Source organism: Chrysemys picta, chromosome 21, assembly GCF_011386835.1.
Source record: "Chrysemys picta bellii isolate R12L10 chromosome 21, ASM1138683v2, whole genome shotgun sequence".
Lineage (NCBI taxonomy): Eukaryota > Metazoa > Chordata > Testudines > Emydidae > Chrysemys > Chrysemys picta.
In genome coordinates this window covers 15,080,625-15,102,019 of record NC_088811.1, presented here as the reverse complement: position 1 = coordinate 15,102,019, position 21,395 = coordinate 15,080,625, and the positions used below count along the sequence as shown (strand labels likewise).

At 44.9% G+C, this 21,395-nt stretch overlaps 1 protein-coding gene across 3 annotated transcripts in view; it reads right to left on the bottom strand.

Moving 5' to 3' along the window:
* The window catches only part of TMCO4 (transmembrane and coiled-coil domains 4), an 81,523-nt gene that overhangs the window by 3,069 nt on the left and 57,059 nt on the right, over positions 1 to 21,395 (bottom strand). For 2 of the 3 annotated variants that reach the window (XM_042852959.2, XM_008167321.4), the window contains exon 13: positions 20,749 to 20,866. In XM_042852959.2, the coding sequence (XP_042708893.2) occupies positions 20,749 to 20,866 (118 nt within the window). Of the gene's footprint in view, positions 1 to 5,423; positions 5,503 to 20,748; positions 20,867 to 21,395 lie in introns of all 3 variants that reach the window. The other variant, XR_010594285.1, reaches the window with a different exon arrangement.

Below are 21,395 nucleotides of genomic sequence, written 5' to 3'. Positions count from 1 at the left end.
CCACTAGAATAATGTCTGACCAACTAAGTCTATGTAGAGCTGCAAGGGATACAGCCAGTGGGGAATTCCCGTAGGACGGGGAGATCCCCAACTGCATCCTTAGGACACTTTTAAGTGCTGCAAAGGGGAGTTAGTCGGAATCAAAGATCTGGCCCAACTACTGGCAAAGTGAATAGAGTCTCCAGATACTAAACCAGTCCAGAATGATTTCATGTGAAGTCAAAACTCAAACCTAGCCATTTGCAGAAAGCAGCTTTTGAGTGGTAACATTTGGATGCACTTAGAACTTGGAGCGAATCGAAGGATTTAATCAGCACATTAATAATTCAATATGCAACTTTAATCAACCCAGATGGCTCAACAGGCTCGTTATATTTTGAACAGATTAGTACTTTAATTAAAATAACCACCAAAGGCCTAATGGATTGACTGTTCAGATGTGCACACTGTTCTCGGGAAAAGTATGAATCCTTTATTCATCAGTATGGGGGTTTAGGAGGCAGTGAAATAAAGGACGTTAGTTGAGAGGTGGATTAAGTGGAGAGGAACAGGTCCTGGATTTACTGGAAAATAAAATGTGTAAAGTCTCCTGTTTGGCTCCATTTCCATCCCGAGATGTGCTCCCTTTAAAGACAGCTGTTAGATTTCCTCTAGTTGGGCAAGACTGCTCAGTGAGCCAACTCTTGAAACCATTCTTACTACAGGGCTGATTCCATATGGTACAGAGCCCAGCGTCCAGGGACACATGAATTCTTACTGTTTGGACTTACATGGACTTCAGCGGGCTGTGGATCGGGGCCTTAAGGAGAAGAGGTAGTCCCAAGGGACCTGTGCCCCCATGAAGCCTTATATGGAACTGGAGATGATTGCCCAGGAGTTTGAAAAGCCAGATAAATGCAAGCGCTGTACAGAGCTTAATGGTAGGCAAGACTCTCCCAAAAGTGCACTACATACTGTAGAGCTGAGCAAAGAATTGCCAGCAAAAACTGTTAGCCAAATGGAAGAAGCCAGGGTTTCAGGGAAATTCCTCTGCCATCATGACTGGAAAGGGCAGCTGTTCTAGGTCCTTGACGGCCTGCTATTGAAATGCAATCCATCCTTCAGAAATCTTGGCGGTTGCACCTCAGCTGTTGCACAAGGAGAGCCTTAAAAACAGGGAAGGAGGGGGAATCTAAAGGGTGCTTTTCAAAAAGTATTATAAGGCTTTAATGGAAGAACAAAGAGTGTAAAATGCAAACACCTGTTTGATTATTCTTCGTGGCCAGCTGCAGTAAGAATTATAAAAAGAAATGCAATTAAAAAGTGCTTTTCTGGCCAAAGTTATTACTTTATAGCTTGTGGTAGGAAAATAAAAATCATGGGCCAGATTCACCACTATGCAATGGTGGCCTTACCCCGTTAAAGTGGGTTTTACAGTCGCTTGCATCACCAGAGCGGCACAACGCTGCTGGACTGTACCACGAATTCTGCCCGAGTAACACAGAACAAGGGTGTAGAAAGCTGCGGGTGTAGCTACCGACTTCTCCTCTGAACTACAATACAATTTAAAGGAGTCCCCATCAGAGACATTTTAGAAATGTTTTAAAATTCAGACCCATCCAAGAGTGCCAGAAATGTCCCTGTACATTCTCAGCTGTGCCTAATAATAAATTCAGGCGGAATGATTTCTGCTCAGTGTAATAAGTGCCTGGGGTTATGGTGTCATAAAAACGCAATTCAATTTGCAGGAGCTTTTAAAACAAAACAAAATGTTGTCCCATGCCTGAAAGCAAACCACTGACGGTCTCTGCCTGGAGACAAGTGATGGGCCTTCTGCCGTGGTTGCTGTTGACTGGATTAATGACAGCAATTCCAGGTGGAGAGGAGAGGGGGATACACAGCTGTGTCTGAAAAGTGATGACAATGGGATCAATTTGCAGTTATCACACGGCCTTCTGTTAGTCATAAGCTGTTGCTGGTCCTACAGCTCTGCTCAACTGACAGGGCTGTTTGAGAAGCTCTGAGAAGGAACAGATAAAGCAGCAGTATATGTATAAGAGAGGATCCTTGCCCAAGGATCAGGCTTTGAGAACAGGGAAGGGATTATTACAATTTTAAGCATTTTTGGCTATACGACTGCAAAACGTGACCTTCAACTGCGTACAGCCTGGAGGCGACACTTGAGAGGGTGTATGGCGTGGTAGACAGGGAGTGACCTAGGAAGCAGGAGCCTCACTCTAATTTTGGCTTTGTCATTGACTCACGATCGGTATGAACCAGATTCCAATACCCTTAGTCAGGCTGTGTCTCATTAATTAGTAGTAGCAGCTAGAAACCCCTGCCTCCAACCCTGTTGTGGTAGTCACTATACATTTTAACACAAAGCAAGAGAAAGTCAGGATCTGGAAGAATTTGCGGTCCAAACAGACAAGACAGACAGACGATGAGAGAGGAACCAGAGATGGGACGTTTCAGAGTAGCAGCCGTGTTAGTCTGTATCCGCGAAAAGAACAGGAGTACTTGTGGCACCTTAGAGACTAACCAATTTATTTGAGCATAAGCTTTCGTGGGCTACAGGAGAGATAAAGGGCAGAGCAGCTGAGCCAGGCAACGTTCCCCCTGCTCCAGCTGATGAGGCCTCGTGAGTATTCAGTGAGGATTACAAAGAAGCAATAAGCACATGGCCCTGGCAATGAACTCACGGGCACACTCTGCTGTTTACAAGAGCCCAGGACATCTGGATGGCTGAGAATCTCATTTTCTTTGATTTTCTTGACACTTGTAATATCCAGGGAGCAGCTTGTAATATTCACAGAGCAGCTTTATCATGCGGTTAAAAACCCCACAAACTAAAATGACAGCCCAGGATTGCCTTGCTGTGGTAGGGTCAATGCGGCACTATCTTGCAGGAACCACAATAACAGGGTTTGCTTTAAAAAACAAACAAACAAACAAACAAACAAAAAACCCCATCTACAATATTTTTAAAATTTATTTCTGTGTGAGATGGGTAGGGGTAATAAAGGGAATTGTTGCTTCTGGAGCACACACAATAATCATATCTTACTTTTATAAAGCACTGTTCTTCCCAAAGGACCATCAAATGCTCTACTTGCATAGACCATGCTAATGAAATGCAAGCACCGTTGGGGCAGAGCGCCTCAGCTGGGGGAGCAGTGAGCACCTTCATTTATTGTGAATTCATGTATTTATTTTCAATTATTTTCCTTTTCAGACTGTGTCACTGAATCTATTATTCATGACAAGAGTCAAATTAACAACTCTGGAGTCTGAAGTAAGTATCGGTTGAGCTGCCAGAGGTTTGCTGCTGCTGCTGCTAATAGAGGGAAGGAAATGCAAAGTCCCCCATCATATTCTCCTCCAAAAATCCCCAAACGGTTGTCGTCAGTACCACCTCAGTACCAGTGCGGCTCTGCTCTTCCAGCAGAAGGCAGCGAGGGCTGAGGGTAGGACACATGAGCAATGCCAGCCTTTCCAGTACCAAAATGCAGAGCATTAATCTCTGCCCAGTGGGAAGATTACTCTGGTCACAAAGCGACATTTGTCTGTAACCCTGATCCTGCAGGGTGTTGAGTACTTCCCACAAGATGAGAGTAGAGGACATACAACCTGTCCCAGAAAAGGCTCAGTACCCTGTACTCTGAACCCTCACATTGACAGACCTAGAAGTGAAACAGCAAGGGCAGCGTAGCCTAGGAGTGAGAGGTATTGAGATGCACAGGGTCCCACCCGTGGAAAGGCAGAGTTCCAACAGGTCAGGATCGAGGTGCACTGGCAGAGTTGTATAGAACATATTATGGAGTCTCGGGCAGTGACTCCTTAGTTAAGGTTGAGTTCAGTTAAAGCAGAGTTAAAATCCTTTCGTTAGGCATGAAAGCAAATGTTGATCACAACCTAGATTACATCACTTACTGTTAGGACATGAAGTGATTTCTGGAAAAGTTGAAAGTGAATCTCTTCAGTAGTTCAGCAGCTGGAGTGAATTTTAGATGACCATTTTAAAAAACGTAGATCTGGTATCTAAATTTTTCCAGAGCCCTCTCACTTAAAAATGACTAGTTTTAACAGTTCAAACATACAGGAGAAGAGAATTTTTTCAAAAGCTCATGTACAGGCAAATTATAGGGTTAAAGCTGACATTATTAACATTATCCCTTGCTATTGTTTCTCTCCCTGTCACAAAAGCTGATAGAGTGAAAATCTGGGGGTCAATTTATCTGTAGTGTGACTCATCTGAAGTCAATGGAGCTACATCAAAGATAGACCCGCCGGGCAGAAGTTATTTTCTTTTCTGAATTGTGCTCTCCCAGGGCTATATTTCTTATGAATTAAATAAACCACTCAATCCACATTTTTTTCTCATTTCAAAGCAGGTTGAATTGTAAGTAAAAGTGGCCCTTTAATTACCATGACATTTCTGGAGTAGGTGGAGATGGAGGGGCGCGTAATCATTATGTGCAATCATCTTTCTGACCCAAGCCTTATTGAGAAAGCCATTCTTACATAAGAGATGCTAGCTGATGGATATTGTCCCCAGATGCAGCTCAGGTCAATTTCACATGGATGCAATCTGAAGCACTTCTCCATAGAAACAGATAGCCAGGGCAATAAGCAACCCCGCCCCCGTGCCTCAGAGGTTTGTACTTCTCATCTCAGTGTCCTCTATGGCCGCTAATTAGGGGTTGATTTTGCAGAAGGGCTGAGGCCAGCCCATGCTTTTTGGCAAGTGTTGTTTGCACCTGCAATTTTATGCTTGAGAAATTAATGGTGGGTGTGATTATTCAGATTTGCACCTGCAGTTCATTCTGTGGCACACAGTGCCCCCGCAGAAGACAGACTGGACATTTAAAAATGTGGCTGCTGTTGCTGCAAAACCATATTCATACACAGCGAAATTATTTGTCCCAGCTTCTTGCTAATTCTTTCATGCAAGTTGTGGGCCTCAGTTTCTTGCACTTACACCAGTTGTCTATGATTGTAACTCAATTGACTTAACGGATTTAAATTAGTGTAAGTGAAAGGCTGATACAGCTTTAATTCTAGCCACTCACCAGACACGGAACAGTGGAAACCACAGGGAGAGCTCGCTTTAAACTGTTTGACGGCTGCAGTGGGAATGGCCAAGGAAGGAGTTGGGTAACATTTGTGGCTGAATGTTTGTGCTCAAGAAAGAGAAAAAGAGTGATATACACGTTGCCCTTCATTCTGGGATCTTCCTAGACCCTAACTGGAGAGAACAGTCTTGGCTATGAAATGAGAGATAGGGAAGCATTTTTCTGTCATGTAGAGTTTTCTCACAGCAGACGTCATGGCAAAGGGCTAATACAACAAGAGGCCTATCTAAACGTATGCATACACTTACCTACTTACAGCGGGCTAGTATAAATGTAAGTGTAATTCCCCTGAAATCAAGAGCATCATACCTGCTTACATCACATCTGAGCTTGGCTCAGCAATAGGTTCTCTGAATGCACATCAATTCCATTGTGACCATTTTCAGACCTAAAAATTAACAGCATGAAACTCCTTAGTTTGCTTTGATTCATTTTTTTCAACACCAGACCAAATTCACTCTCGTTCCAGGAGGAGTCAAATCTTAAAGGCAAGTTGAGTGCTAATCAAATGCTACAATGATTCACTCAGATGACTTGCCACCCTGGCTGTTCGGAAATGCCACATCACTTTGACAGCATAGGACTGCCAAATGCCAGACATGGATCTGAATGTGCTAATTATCAGTCTCCAACCAGAGCATCTGAGACATCCCAAAAGGGACCTTCTTACTAGACATGGTTGGAATCTGGAACTTCCATTCCTTGGGAAATTCTGGCATTTCAGGGGGAAGGTGGGGGAAACGACACATGACTTCTGAATTGAAACAAGAAGACAGACATTTCTCATAAATGAATATTAAAAAAAAATGTAACTGACAGCGTTGTCTTGCTACATGTCACTTCAACTTTTACATTAAATGAAAATATCAAATATAACATTGTATACATAGTATTAAATATAAATATATCAACACTCATATTTTAATAGAATGTAAAAGTTGAAACTAAATGAATCAAAATGATGTTGAAATTAAACGTTTCAACTTTTCCCATCTAAAGTGTCAAAATCAACATTCTGATTTCAACAAAACTGCATTTTTGATGGCAAATTGTTCTGTTGAAAAATTTTGAGCTCTACTTCTAATCTTATATATATTGTACCTAAAGTGGCAGTATAATGGAGAGGAGAAGAGACGAAAAAAAGAATGGAGTCAGAATATGACAAAGAAAAAATTAGAGGGATTAAGAGTGGGAAGAAAGACAGAGAAGAGAAGATACATTGATAAACCACCGGAGGTGACTGGGGTAGAGCTCCTACATAGGAATGGCAGAATTGGATTTTTTAATACAATTTTGACAGATAACATCAATGTTTATTTTTAAGCATATTTTTAAATGTTTACCAATTTAAATTTTCACAGCTGTGGAAAATTATGGAGGGCTGCCAGTCAATGGGCTGTTGTAGCTTTGTCAGTTCCAGGATATTAGAGAGACCAGGTGAGTGAGGTAATAATTTACCATACTGCTGGGGAGGTTCGCATGACCTCTCTTGTGGCTTCCCTTTGCTTCCTCATCAGAAAGTAATTTTTCTGCAGGGAAGCAAAGAAATCTGTGGGGGACACAAATTCTGCGGACACGCATTGGCGCGGAATTCCCCCAGGAATAACTCCAACACATTCAACAACAGATCAGTGGCAACAATACTATTCAGCAACTCTGTCACCTGAAATGAGCTATCTCAGAGAAAGCCTCCTTCTTGGTCATCTTGGAGGGGACTGATCGCCCCCCTCATCCCATTCTTGATCAAGGAACACATATGCTCCTTCTCTCATTCTGTTCCTGATTCAGGAACGTACAGGATTTGGCATCTGAATATCATTGGCTTAGGGCTCTCTGAGTCAGATCTTCAGCTGGTATAAATCAGAATTGTCCCATTGACTTCCACTGAAGCCATGCCAATTTACAACAGCTGAGGATCTGGCCCCATGGTGGAGAGAGGACGTGAGCTTTCTCAGATTGTGATGCCAACCCATCCTTCCCCCACAATCTCCTAGAAATTTCTGTCTCTAGGACAGGCACCAGCTAATGATCTGTTGACTCTGAAATCCTGCTAACTTTCCATATATCAAATCATGACTCAAATTCAAAGACGCCAGGAAAGAAGAGGAAATTGGTAACTTCAGAAGGGCCTATTTGAAGCAGCCTCCTTCAATCCCTTCATCTGCAGCTGGACCATAATAACCAGCTTCACAGCCATTGCCACTCCACCAGCATCCGAAATTCCGCTCAAGAGGAGATTCATCAGTTCTACTGTCACATCTGCTTGTACTGAACACCTTTGCAAGGGCTCTGGATTGCATTTCCCTTGACTCTCAATGTGTCAAGGAAAATTATAAGATAGAAATGATTGCAGACAATGATAAGAGGAAAGCAGGTGGTGGTGGCCAGTCTGCCAGTGTCTCTTAGAAAAAGTTATTGGAGTTCTAGACCCCAGCAGGGTCATGTACAAAACCCCCCTTCAGAACTATCAGACATTCAGAATCCAAACTGCCCCGTTTCCACTCCCCTCTTTACAGAAAGGAGCATTTCCAGGAGGAAGCTGTGTTATTTCAGCAGAATGTTCATGACACCAGATTTATAAGGTTCTTGCTGCCTCTATGACCCTTTCCAGTTACAGGGGTTTCTAACTCAGCCGCTTTAAACTTGCACCAGGCTAAAACTTGGAAAGCAGATGGTCAGCCTGGATGCCACATAGCTTTTCTATGAAGTAGCTCAAACCGTCAAGATCTGTAACAGTCAAAGAATGAACAGCTTGCGGGGTTTAAAAAAAATCCCCATGCATTAAAAACAGCTTCATTTCACTTCTGAAACGTTGCTAGTTCGTCCTTTGTGTGAATTGCTGTTTTTTGCTACGGCTGGGAACCGTGCTGCTGTAATGATCAGATAATGAGCTTGTCTTTCTCTAGTGCCTGGCATCCAAATGAATCCCTTCATGTGTTACAAATTTTGTACTGTGCGTACACTTTGCCCACCACTGATAGGCAGCCGCCTCTGGCGTGAACGGCAGCATAGCTAAATCTGCACATACCGCTTGTGATTACAGCTACATGGAATCATAGAGTTTAAGGCTGGAAGGGATCACTAGATCATCTACTCTGACCTCCTGGATATCACAGGCCACCAACACTGCCCAGCACCCACACACTAAACCCAACAACCAAAATTAGACCAAAGTATTAGAGCCCACCGGAGACTAGTCTATTATGTGCCACAGGAGAGAACAGGAAGGATTAACATGCACTAGTGCCACAGGTCCTCACAATGGCAGGGACAGAATTAAGTGAGATGCACCCAGATAATCCTGGCAAGTAACCTGTACCCACACACTATGGACGAAGATGAAACCTGCCTGAGTGTCGCTGCCAATCTGACCTGGGAGAAAATTCCTTCTCTACCCCACATGTGGCGATCAGTTAGACCCTGACCACGAGAGCAAGATCAGCCAGCCAAGCACCTGAATGAGAGAATGCTTGGTGCCACCTCAGAGCCCCGGCCATTCCATCCAATGTCCCATCACTAGCCACGGCCACCCCCGACTCTTCAGAGGAAGGACATAAAAGAAACAAATCAGAATACATGGTGGGTGGTGGTAGTGGGGTAGTGAATCCCTTCCTGATCCCGGCTGGTGGCTGGCTGAAACCCTGAAGCCTGAGCTTTCAGGAATGTAAGACATAAACCGGAACTGAGTCCCAAGATGCCTGAACCATGCCCTTTACCTCATAAGCAACCCTGTCATACAATCCCACTCAGAAATTTGTCTAGCTCTCTCGAAACTAATTAAGTTGTTTGCCCCCACAACTCCCGCGAGGAGGCTGTTCCAAAATCTCACCCCTCCGATGGTTAGAAACTGTCTTCTAATTTCCAGCCTGAATTTGTGCATGGCCAGTTTATATCCATTAGTTCTTGCATCTACAGATCAGTCCTTCTACCTACCTGTTTGCTCCATCCATAGAGCCCTGTGCAGATACAAAATGTGTACTTGCATCCGCGCCACAAAAATGGTCCGCGGATATCCGTAGCCATGGATGCGGCTATCTGAGGATATAAAGCGGATGGATATCCACGGATTTGCAGGGCTCTATTCATCCCCGTTTTTTCTTGCCTTTTAGATGGTAAACTCTCAGGGATGGTCACTTACTAGCATGATGAGGCTCAATATAGTGGAGTCCTCTAAGCCCTACCACAATATAAACTATAAAAACAACAACTCTACGCAATGGTTTAGGAGAAGAACTGAAGAATTCCATACACAGTTGAAATTCCTGCGGGAACTGTAGGCAGACAGAATATAATTATCTAGGAGACTGTAAGCATCAGGCCCTCAGTTTTACATCTCACTTTAAAGATGGCACCTTCCAGCAACACAGCACCCGTAGGATCACTCTGCAGATATCAATAGTGACTCAGAGGGAGGAGTATCACCTGCTGTTAGTCATCAATGCCATTACTTACTGCACAGGGATTTCCCTCAGCTTTTATCCTGACCAGGCCTGATTCTGCTTGGCTTGTAAACTCTGATGAGATTATCATTTGAGGTAGCAGGAATTCAGAGGCTAACAGGAAGTGCTAACTTTTCCACGGTACTTTATCTACATTATGAGCATCAATAACATGTTATGGTACAACTGTAAAATCTCAAACACGTCTGGAAACTATGTGATGGGTGATATGCCTTGTAAACACAGTGAGTCAGGGGAGTCAATTTTCTACTTCATTAACAGTTTTAATTGGCTTTAAAATCTGAATTTTCTTTTCATATGTTGGCATAAGAAAATAGAAAGGAAATGAAACCCAAACGGAAATACTTTGTTGAAATACCGTTAATGTAAACACAAGGCAGAAATATCCAGGCAACGTACAACGTGCTCTGTCCTTAAAAGCACCTTGCTGTGACTCTTATGGGGCCTGATCCTGCTATCCTTATTCAGGGAAGACTCCCATTGATTTTGCGGGGAGTTTTGCCTGAATGGACTCATAGACTTTCCAGTCAGAAGGGACCGTCATGATCACAGACTTCGTGATCTGGACAATTATTTGTAACATTAATAACTGCGTGATGATCTGTTATTCCTATACACTGTGAGCCCAGTCAGGGACGGAGTCTGAGCCTTCGGGATCTACTAGGAGGGTTTATCTCAAATGCAATGTTCTCCAACATTTAAAACATCTCCCAGGGGTGCCCGAGATGTTGCAAAGTGTCGTGCTGCGGGGAAGGGAACACGTGCTCCTGTATCACATCAATACCGTTCCTGGTTACTTAGCGGAGGGAGATTGCATACTTTGGATTGTGTTGTTATTTAAACTATGACACTCCCCCCCCCCCCCCGCCACCACACTTCTCTCTTTCAAAATCATTTCCGCAGCGTTCTGTGGCTGGTGCTAAGCCGACAGCCCTGGAGCCTGATAACCTCATTATGCACAGACTGTGGGAAACAGCAGTGTCAGCTTCCCTTAAATTCCAAACCACGCCCTGCCCCTAACCAATGTACCTCCTTCATGACCTCCGTGGATCACCTCTAAGGGGAAAAAGGGTAATTAAGTTCACATTCCCATTAAACCTTTGGCATAGCCACTGAGGATGCCGGCAAATTTGATGGAGTTTTTTTGCTATACAAAGTCTTATCCTTGAGGAGCAGAACAAACCAATTCACTCACATAGTTCACTGAACAGCTGTAGTTAAGGCTAGTCTGTTACAGAGCCCAAATTGTGCACTGACACGTCTATTAGTTATTCTAAGTTCTTAACAAATCTATGGACGTGAACAAGGATGCTTAAGCCATTGGATTCTCCTTTGACATGTGGCTGTGGATTTCTCTCTAGTCTAACAAGTTCTGATGAAAAACCACTCCCTTTTCCAGATGGCGTTGGACAGATTCAGAAGACGCTTGGAAGTTCGTCTTGCTTTAGTGCATTACAGTATTGGCAGCAAGATACTGATAATTAACATGCCACAGCACTTTTTACAAGAGCAGGGGGGTTAATACCAGAGTCCTAACAAATGCCAAGTCCGGTAGTTACTTTATGCCTCCCTAAATTCTCCCGGCATTTTCAAATGGATGCAGTATGATCTTTCACTTTCTGTCCTACACTGCTGTGAAATGCTTGTTAAACAGCTTCCACCTCTCATCCCAGAGGTGGCCGCATGCTAGTGGCAGGTGAAGTGCTTGAGGATCCTGTAGGTTCAGAGCTCCTAGTTATTAGCTTGGCTGCTGTTGTACTGAAGAGCCTAAGGAAATGGGGCTGTACAGTATTTCTCTATTCTGCAGCTTGACAAAGGGATGAGAGAATAAGTGGTGTGACGACTGTTGGTAAAGAAGCTTTTTCATTTCCAAGAGCTTAATCAAGTGGAAAATTAGAGCTAGAGTGAGTTGTTCAACAGATAAAAAAGCTCAGACAGGCCAATTCCCTGCAGGCTTGAATCGAAGTTGTGACGCTAACAGCCTTTGTTCGCAAGCTAGTTGAGAGGGGCTGGCTCACTTTGCTCCTTCAGGCCTGGTTATCTGATGGCTTCAGCGGCTGCCCTCTGCCCTGGTAACCCTGGGGCCTGCCCTGACGCAGTCAGTTACAAGTGGTGGGACAGAATAGGGAAGAGTGACGAGAGAGTGGTTTTCTATACAAAATAGTCTGAAGAGGCCACATCTGCAGCTGGTATGTGAGAGCCTGTGTCTCTGCTTGTCTGTCCGTAGAAGCTCCAGATTTTGACCATTTAGCAAGCACAGCTCACAACGAGGAATTTCAGGGTGGAAAATTGGTAGCTGTGTGGGAGGAAAGGGCAAAAGAGGCAGTTTGCCCTGAGCCTTTGTTTGAGAGGGCCCCGAAACAGAGTGGCATTGTGACCTGACATGCAGGGTTGCAGCACCACTCACGTTGAGCTCAGATGACCCTCCGTGGCTCAAAACTGAGAAATGCTGCAACCCCGTGTGCAGTGCCAAGAGCGGGGAGCCAGGCTCAGGCCCACGGGACAGGAGCCGCTACTGCTGGGTGAGTGTGGGCAGGCTCGCTCGCCAACCCCTCTACCAGGGGCGTCCCTTCTTTGGAAGGGGGGCTGCTCAGTTTGGGCTGCTCAGTTTCAGATTTTGCTCCAGGTGCCCAAAAAGTTCTGTGCGGCTCTGAGAGTGAGTGACTGGGCGGGCGGGGGGGGGGGGGGGGAAATAGGGCTGTTTAGACCTATTTCTGTGAAATGTGACCACACGCCTATTCTCTTTTGAGAACCTGTGAGAGCTGGCACTCCCTTGAAACAGAACTGAAGCTGGACTGGAAGTTGACATTACAGGGACTTAATGAAATCTTCCAGGTGATGTTTTTCCCCCCGGTCCATCACCCTTCCACAACATCACCAACAAAGTGGTGGTTTTAGCTGCTTTTCCTTCCTGCAGAGTGATAGAATCGTTACAAGTTCCTATCCAGGGAAATGTTTAGCTTCTGATTGAATCAAGTTCCCGTTCTTGCTTTTCTTCTTTGGATTGTATTCATTCCTGTCCTACCTGCCTAAGGTGGTACTGCTCATCTGAAACAAGTCATTCCACCTGGGAGCAATGAGACCCAGGCAACCTACTTCCATGCTCAGTCCCCAGGGTCCTTAATAAACCTGAATTTCAGCATCAGGATTCATTCTTTGCTGCAAGTTTTGGGCCCACGATGAGAACACAGTTTAATGCACCTTTGAGGAAAAGCCCGAATCACACAAGTGCTAAATCAATAGATTGTTAGAATACTGTATTTTTTGTCTGTTTGCTGCATCCAAAGAGCCCACGCAGGTGGTGAACCAGGCTGCCCTGGAATCACTCGAGATGCTAGTAACAAGGCATCACTTCTAAGAAAGGTTTTGGAGGGCAAGAGCAGGAATTCCATTTTAATCATCACTGTCACAGATCCGGCTTTTCACTGTTCAGTTTCAGCAGCCGAGAAAAGAGCAAGTCAAAAAGGTTTGTAACTATCTCAAGGGGAAAAGCCAGAGCTATGGTGATGTCTGGTGCAGCATATTCCAAAAAGAGCTCTTTTATTCAGCCTTTTCTTGCTTCTCCAATTTTACAGGAACATCGGAGTGTAAAACAGGTCACAAAATCTCATCACTGCATCTTATTGCAAAGAAGGGTAAATCAGTGCTTTTAAAATGGTCTTAAATGACAGAGTAATAACGATTAGCTAGCCCGACATGCTTTCAGTCTTCAAAGCACATTAAACATGGATTAATCTTTATGACCTTCCCTTGATGGCAGTATTATACCCATTTTACAGATGGGAAACTGAGGCACACAAAGGGGAAGTGACTTGCTCAAGGCTGCAGTGGGAATCAGTTCCAGTACTGGGATTAGAACTCGGGAGTACCTGGCTCCCAGTGTGGTGCTTGGACAACACTTCTTTCAGTTTTGTTATTACAATGATAATTAAGGCTACGATTCCGTCACGGAGGTCATGATTTTAGGAGATGTCTGAGTTCAGCCTTCAGCTCTGGGCAGTGGGGCTTGGGCTTTGGTGTCAACCCCAGGCGGTAGGGCTCGGAGAGGGAGTACCACCTCTATTCCCTGACTCACCTCAGCGGGTCACTCAGCCTGTGGGTCAGTGTCAACGCCTCCGCGATACACAATACCTTATTGTTACACATTTTTCGTTGCCTAGACCATACTCTGAATTTGTGCATTTTTACCATGAATTTTGCCTAATTTTACTGTGACAAAATTGTATCCAACTCAGGAGACTTGGGTTTTATTACTGGTTCTGCCACTGACCTGCTATATAACCACAGGCAAGTCACATCACCGCTCTGTGCCTCAGTTTCCCCTCACACCTTTAGTCTTGTCTTGTCTATTAACCCTTTAAAACTCTTCAGGGTAGCGGCCATCTTTTCCTGTGTACAGTGGTTAGCACAATGGGGTTCTGATCTCACCTGGGCATTCTATGTGCTACCTTAAGAGAAATTAATCATCATCATCATCTAGGAAGGTGACATCTGAATGATAAAGAGTAGAACTAGGAGAATTCAGCTGCCATTTGAATGCATGGGAAAGCAGGGAATTTCAAGGTGAATGCAAGTCCTAATCGTGGCTAAAGGTCTTTAAACAGATATTTTATAATCGGCCCAAAGTGGAAATTGGGGTTTGCTTATATGGGTTTGTAAAGCAGAAAATAAACTTTGTAGCCCTGGATAATCTGTGATTCCTTTATTGGGATGGTATATGGAGAGAGATATGCATAGCCCTTCTCCCACCTTTAGCAACATGGCAGTACTAACTTCCTGCATCTTTCATGAAGTTCATCACTCGACCTACAGAGAGACAGACCTTCAGATCTATTTTCATGCCTTTAAGTTCATCTCAGATTTTGGTTACATTAAAATTGCCTAAAGAAACCTAAGCAAATGCCTGTAACGTCCAAGCCCACATGAAAAGCATTTTGCCTACTTTCCGACTCTTAACAACATTTCTTCGATATTCAGATGCTAATGGAAAACGTAATCTCCGGCATCCCACTTGAACAAACAGCAATCAGCCTAATATGTTACAACTCAATTACTTCCTCGGTTTCAGTTACTGTCAAATAAATCCGCTGAACCAATCAGTCTCATTGTAAGCGTTCAGGAAGCTTTTATAACTGCATTTGCTGAGTGGGAGGACATTTTGTTAGTTTCCTCACTGACAGATTTAGAGAAATGAGGCCTTAAAAGTTTGGAGGAGAATGAAAGGAGAGGGCCCCGGCAGGACAAATGGAAACTGTAAAGCAGACCGTACTAATCAAAACAGACACAGGCTAAATGCCTTGGGCCCTGATTCTCATTTACGCAAAGGCCCTTTATATATCCCTTATATCCCACGCACTTTGAGACTCTTTTAAATTGCCACAGCAGCAAGAATCAGGCTCCTTGGACTCCAGCATCCCACCCCTAACCCCCCCAGATTGAAAGGGGAACTCTAACCATTGTGCTCAGTTCCAAAGTCTGAAAGGATCCACAGGGAGAAATGGCCCTCACCATGGATAAACTGGGAGATGGCTTGAACGTGAAGGGTGCTAGAATGAATTTCGCACCAAGCACCTTCCTGAAGTCCATACTTTGCTCCTTGATAACCTCCCCTCCTTCCCTGTCCCATGGCCTTGAGTCACCATAACTAGAAATCTGTGCTGAACCCATCCCATGCAGCACCTATGCTGGAGCCTGCAGAAGTTGCTGCTGGCGCGACACAGGAGACTCCTGCCCTCACCAGAAGCAGAGCTCGCCACTGCATAGCACTCCCAGCCTCCTCCAGAATTCTGTCATTTATATTTTCACGTAGTTTCTCTACAGGACCCTGAGGCGCTTTGCAAGAGGGCGGGACAGAAATGCAAAATGACCAATGGCCTGAAAGGCGTGGTGCAGAGCCTGCTCGACATGCTAGAAAGCAGGCAACGAGGGAGCCCATCAGTATTCTTCTCTAAAGCAGCAAGAGCTTAATATAAAAGCACAACCAGCTTTTTTGATGCTTAATATATAGTGATGACGAGGATCAACTATACTTTCTTATGCTCTCAGGACCCATCACAATGAGCTCTGCAATCACCTTAGTGGGCCAAGTCCCTACAAGCATAGGCAAACACTCTGATTTGCTGGGCTGCATTAATGTAGGTGTTTTATTATTTCCTGGTTTCTCTCAAACCGGTCTATTTATTTTCAAGTACCTAGAGCTACAATTGACTACGAGGGCAACTGTGGACAGAGAGTGCCACAGCAAATTGCAAGAAGCAACCTGTTCCACTGAAACAGGCACCCACATTGTTTTAAGAAACACTAACACCTTGGTTTTAAGCAGTGTTGTCTGCATAAAAGAAATTGAAATTGCGGCTCAGTCTTTTCTGCTAGGTTAGACTGAATGGCCAGCATTAGGTTTGAGCGTTGGCCTGCTAAACCCAGGGTTGTGAGTTCAATCCTTGAGGGGCCATTTGAGGATTTAGTTGGGGATTGATCCTGCTTTGAGCAGGGGGTTGGACTAGATGACCTCCTGAGGTCCCTTCCAACCCTGATATTCTATGATTCTATGATTAGGTCACTTGCATTGTACTGGGCTAGCATTATGTGACCTGCTGCTATTCCCATACCTCTGGACCTTTATGAGAATGAGATGTGGAGATACCAGTCAGCCACGTTTCAAACAAAGCAACCGTCTAACCCACAGTGGCACTGAACTTTTTTCATGGATCCGAGTCAGGAAATCTTGGAGGAGTCCAGCTAGTCCAAGATACTAGTTCACTAGTAGAATCATAGAGTCTACTACTACTGAGTAGATTCTAGAACTAATCATAGATTCTACTACTACTGAGTAGATTCTAGTACGAATGAGGCTCTTTAATACTTGTTCAAACATCCACACCTGCAGAAAAGGTGTTTTAATTTTTGTATCTTATAAGAAAGAGCTGGATTTATTGCGCTCGATTAAGTAGTAAAGTGCCTTACTAGCACTACACTTTTAGCATTCTGTTGAGAACATCTCTATATACCTTTATGCGACCCTATTCCATTGCATTGCAGTGCAAACCACCTTTGCTTTCATGCCATTTGTTAAAGCACTGGTTTCTGAAGCTTTTCTTTACATGCCTCATAGAACACACGGTTTTCCTGTCTCCTAGAGCTCTATTTTTTGTCAGGATGGCTCCTCTTTTCCGTCCTTTCCAGTAAGGTTAGGCAAGGCTGCGCTATCATGGAAGCGGCAGGTCTCTCAGAGATGACAGCAGTGTTAGGATTCTCTATTTGATACACGCAGTGTGTACACAGATGCGTAATGGTGGAAGATTGGTGACCTGGAACTTGGGCCACCCATTTAGCCTAAATGTGCACACTGCTTCTTCAGCGAGAGCAGGCAGGCTGCTGAGAGTCAGTCCCAGTGGTGTCTGCCGCACTCCATATGCTTTGGAAATTTAGTAAGTATAAAATGAACAGACCAGGGCTCTTCAGGGAAAAGCAAGAGATAGGGCATTAAGGGTATGGCTCAGTGGCGAAGCCAGGTTTTAGCAGCAGGGGGAGCGAACACATAAAAAAAGGCGCCACCCGCTGCGAAGAAAAAGAAAAAAAGGAAAAAGAAAAACCCCGACTGACCCACCACTGAAGACCCGGAGCAGCTGAAGGACTCGCCACTGAAGTGCTGCCAAAGACCCGGAGTGCCACTGGGTGAGTAAAAATTAAAAAGGCGCCACTTTTCTGCTCAGTGGGAGCGGCCGCTCCCCCCCTAGCTGCGCTACTGGTCTGGCGGTTCTAGAAACGGTACAACGGCACACCTGCAGCACTGGGCGCTGTAGTGTGGACACTTACTACAGCGACAGAAGGGGTGCTTCCATCATTGTAGTAAATCCGCCTCTCTGAGAGGGGGTCGCTAAGTTGATGGAAAAATTCTTTTGCCGACCTAGCGGGGTCTACATCAGGGCTTATATCAGCTTAACTATGTCGCAGAGGGGTGTATATGTTTCTAAGAACCTCTGTTAACCCACTTTGTCCACACTTTGCTCTGTACCATCTCTACTTTATCCACACCTCATCAGTCCTGCATTTTTCCTGCAGCGGGATCAGCAATGTTCAGTCAGTATGAATTAAATGAGCTGGTAACAGCTGAACAGTTGCAGGCTTGATGTGTTTGCACATCATAACATGTGAAACTGATCATGTGCTTAAGACCCTTTCTGGATCCAGAGTAATACTAGGAGAGTAATCTGTGCCAGCTCGCAAGTGTGCTCAGAAGACGTCACAGTTTGAGAAGTGACAGAGGAAGCAGTCTGGATTACACAGTGTCTGTTATAAGATTTGTTTTCACAGCTCTGCCAAGCATCTTCTACTCCCAAAATGCAAGGGGAAAAAAACAGCTAAGTCATAGTAGATTGTGATCTCAAGATTGCTGTGAATGTGTGTGAAGAAGCTGTGTTCTTCCTGATGATCTGAAGCATGTTGATTAATTGGAGAATGGTCAGAGAAGACTTTGAGAATGATTAAAGGGTTGAAAACATGCCTTGCAGTGATCGAGTCAAGGAGCCTAAATCTATTTAGCTTAACAAAGGGAAGGTTAAGGGGTGACTTGATCACAGTCTATATGTACCTACTGTGGCGAATAAACATTTGATAATGGGCTCATAAATCTAGCAGAAAAGACTTTAACAAAATCCAATGGCTGGAAACTGAAGCTAGACAAATTCAGACTGGAAATAAGGTGTACATTTTTAACAGTGAGGGTAATTAGCCATTGGAACAATTTGTCCGGGGTGGTGGTGGACACTCCATCACTGGCTAATTTTTAAGTCAAGACTGGATGTTTTTCTAAAAGATCTGCGCTTGTTGAACAGGAATTAATTTAGGGAAGTCCTATGGCCTGTGTTATACAAGAAGTCAGACTAGATGATGGCTGTGATCCTTTCTGACTTTATAATCTATAAATCTGCAGAGGAGGTCACCCGGAGGGAAGGGAAGGCATCTATGTCATTAGCTTGCTTAGGGCAACCGAGCTGAATAGTGTTGAAGATATTACACCCCTAACAGCAGTTTAGCATTAACAACACTAAACAGCTTTGGGGAATCTAATTTATGCTTGATCTACAGGACAGAACTCAGAAACCTACTCTGTTCCCTGGAAACTCAGAATCCAACTACTAAGCCACAACTGTGACCATGCCCTAGAAATTTAAGGTCATCAAACCAGCCACAAACATCGCTGAGCTCTGTAACTCCAAACTCAAATCCAGCCATACTAACCCCTGCTGTAGCATTGCAACTGTGAACCCGACAAGCCAGCTGGATGAACTGAAGCACAAGGTCAAATGACTTGCTCAAGACCGTCAAAAGCTCCAGCTAGATGAGACTGCAGGTTCCCCCTGGTCCCTACTCATAGCGGTGCTCGAATTATGAGACACAAAGCAGGGGGGCCCTGCTACTTTGCAGATGTTCCCTTCTTGGGCTAGGCTGCTGTGCATGGTCCCCAAGAGTACTAGTAGTTTGCAAGCAGTCTCTGACCATACTGGAAACTAAATGGCAAAACCTTAGTTAAAGCAAAGTTAAGGACGCCCGGTGATAGTTCGTGTCCTTCCAGAATGTCAGGTTCAGCAAAACTCAAACTTCTGTGAACCAGGAAATACAAAGTGAAGATAACCCGCAGTTGGCAATAGCTCCTGGGAATTATCTGCAGGCACTCCAACTGCATTCACTGTGTTAGTGTAGCTGTATTGAATAGTGGAGGAATAAGCTGGAGCAGCTTGGAAGGGCTGTGATTGTGAGATGAAGAGATCTGGGGATCAGTTTGAGGAACATCATAGAGCTGTGATTGTGAGATGAGGAGATCAGGATCTGAATCCCCCGTGTATGTCATCAAAGCGAAGAGGTGCTTATGTATGCTGAGTCTGCGTCATTTCATTACAGAATTGTGTAGGTTGTGTAAGTAACAGGGTACCGGAGTCTTCATGCCATGGGGACTGTAGTAGTGAGGTGGGATATGAAAGCAGGTTATGGATTTAGTGGTGGGTAGGGGAGAGCAGATATTTTGGTGGTATCCTGTGTGCAAGTGTGAAGGGGCTGTACCAGAGTATGAAGCGGTTGTTACATTTCACAAGTGGGGTACTCTGTTGGGGAGTAGGCACAGGCCACATCTACACTACAGTCGTGACAGCAGCACAGCGAGGGTGCTGCAGCTGTGCCGCTGACGCACCATACCACAGCCACTTCCTACACTGACGGAAGGGGCTTTCCCATTGATATAGTTAATCGGGCTCTCCGAGAGGTGGTAGCTAGGCTGAGGGAAGATTTCTTTCACTGACCTAGCCATGTCTACGTTTGGGGTGAGGTCAACCTAACTATGGCACTCAGTTTTTAAGTGTAGATCAGGTCTCATCGGGGCGCTGGAACAACTCTTATAGTGGGGGTGCTGATGATGGCAACCAGGTATTTGGTGTGTGTTAGTAGTACGTCAAGCCAGGGGTTGCGGCAGCACTCCCGGCAACTCTAGTTCCAGCACCACCGAGCCTTAGTGTTTGAGTTTAGGGCAAGGGCAGACAGCGCACCACGCCACACTGTCTTTCTGAAAGTGATACCACTCCTGTAGGATCTGATGGGATAGAAACACCATTTTCTCCAATGCAGGATGTTACAGAATTTTTAAAAAAAGCAACAGTGGAAACAAAATACTCCCTACAATGTTACATAACATTCAGGTTCTAGCTTCCATTAGGTGTCGGTACAGACTTAAGGCTCATCTGACACGGAGTTTGTGGTAAAGTCCTGGAGTTGTGAGGTTTGTGCACATATAGAGGGAAGAATCATAGAATATCAGGGTTGGAAGGGACCTCAGGAGGTATCTAGTCCAACCCCTGCTCAAAGCAGGACCAATCCCCAGACAGATTTTTACCCCAGTCCCTAAATGGCCCCCCCAAGGATTGAACTCACAACCCTGGGTTTAGCAGGCCAATGCTCAAACCACTGAGCGATCCCTCCCCCCTACACACAAAGTCACTCACTCTTCTTAGGCCTGATCTATACTTAAAAATTAGATTGACCTAGCTACATCACCCAGGGTTGTGAAAAACGTCGTGCCCTAAGTGTCCCTGGTGTAGACGCGGCTAGGTGGATGGAAGATGAACACAAGGCTATGACCGGTAAGGACAGAGTGAAATACTAAGGAAATGAAGAGGGCTACTCACTACAGATGAAAGATCCATATTAACCATCCTCCTGTCATCCAGGCTGACTGGCTGAAGGCCTGCAACGTTGAGCTGAGCAGAGGAGGTCCGGTAGACAAAACTCAGCAGCCAGTCTCCCCTAGGAGGAAAATGGAACAGAGGTATTAATAAGCCTTGCTGGAAGACTAATAAAATGCAGGAAGACATTCTGGGAACACAGGAAAAGACAGATGACAGGACCAGGCAGCCCAGCTAAGGGCAGATCTTCACTACCCGCCGATCGATCTATCGGGGGTCGATTTATCGCGTCTAGTGTAGACGCTATAAAATCGATCCCTGATCGCACTCCCCGTTGACTCCGGAACTCCAGCTCACGAGAGGCGGAAGCGGAGTCGACGGGGGAGCGGTAGCGGTCAACTTGCCGTTGTCCTCATGGCCAGGTAAGTCGACCTAAGATACACCGACTTCAACTACGCTATTCACGTAGCTGAAGTTGCGTATCTTAGGTCGACCCCCCCACTAGTGTAGACCTGGACAAAGTCTGTACCAATAGCTGCTGCAGCTTCATGTGTCCTGGAATCAAGCCTGGAATATCATGCTGGATAAAATAATTGGGGTACAGCTGTAAAAATTTTAGGAGTAATCCTGACTCACATGAGTAGCCTCAC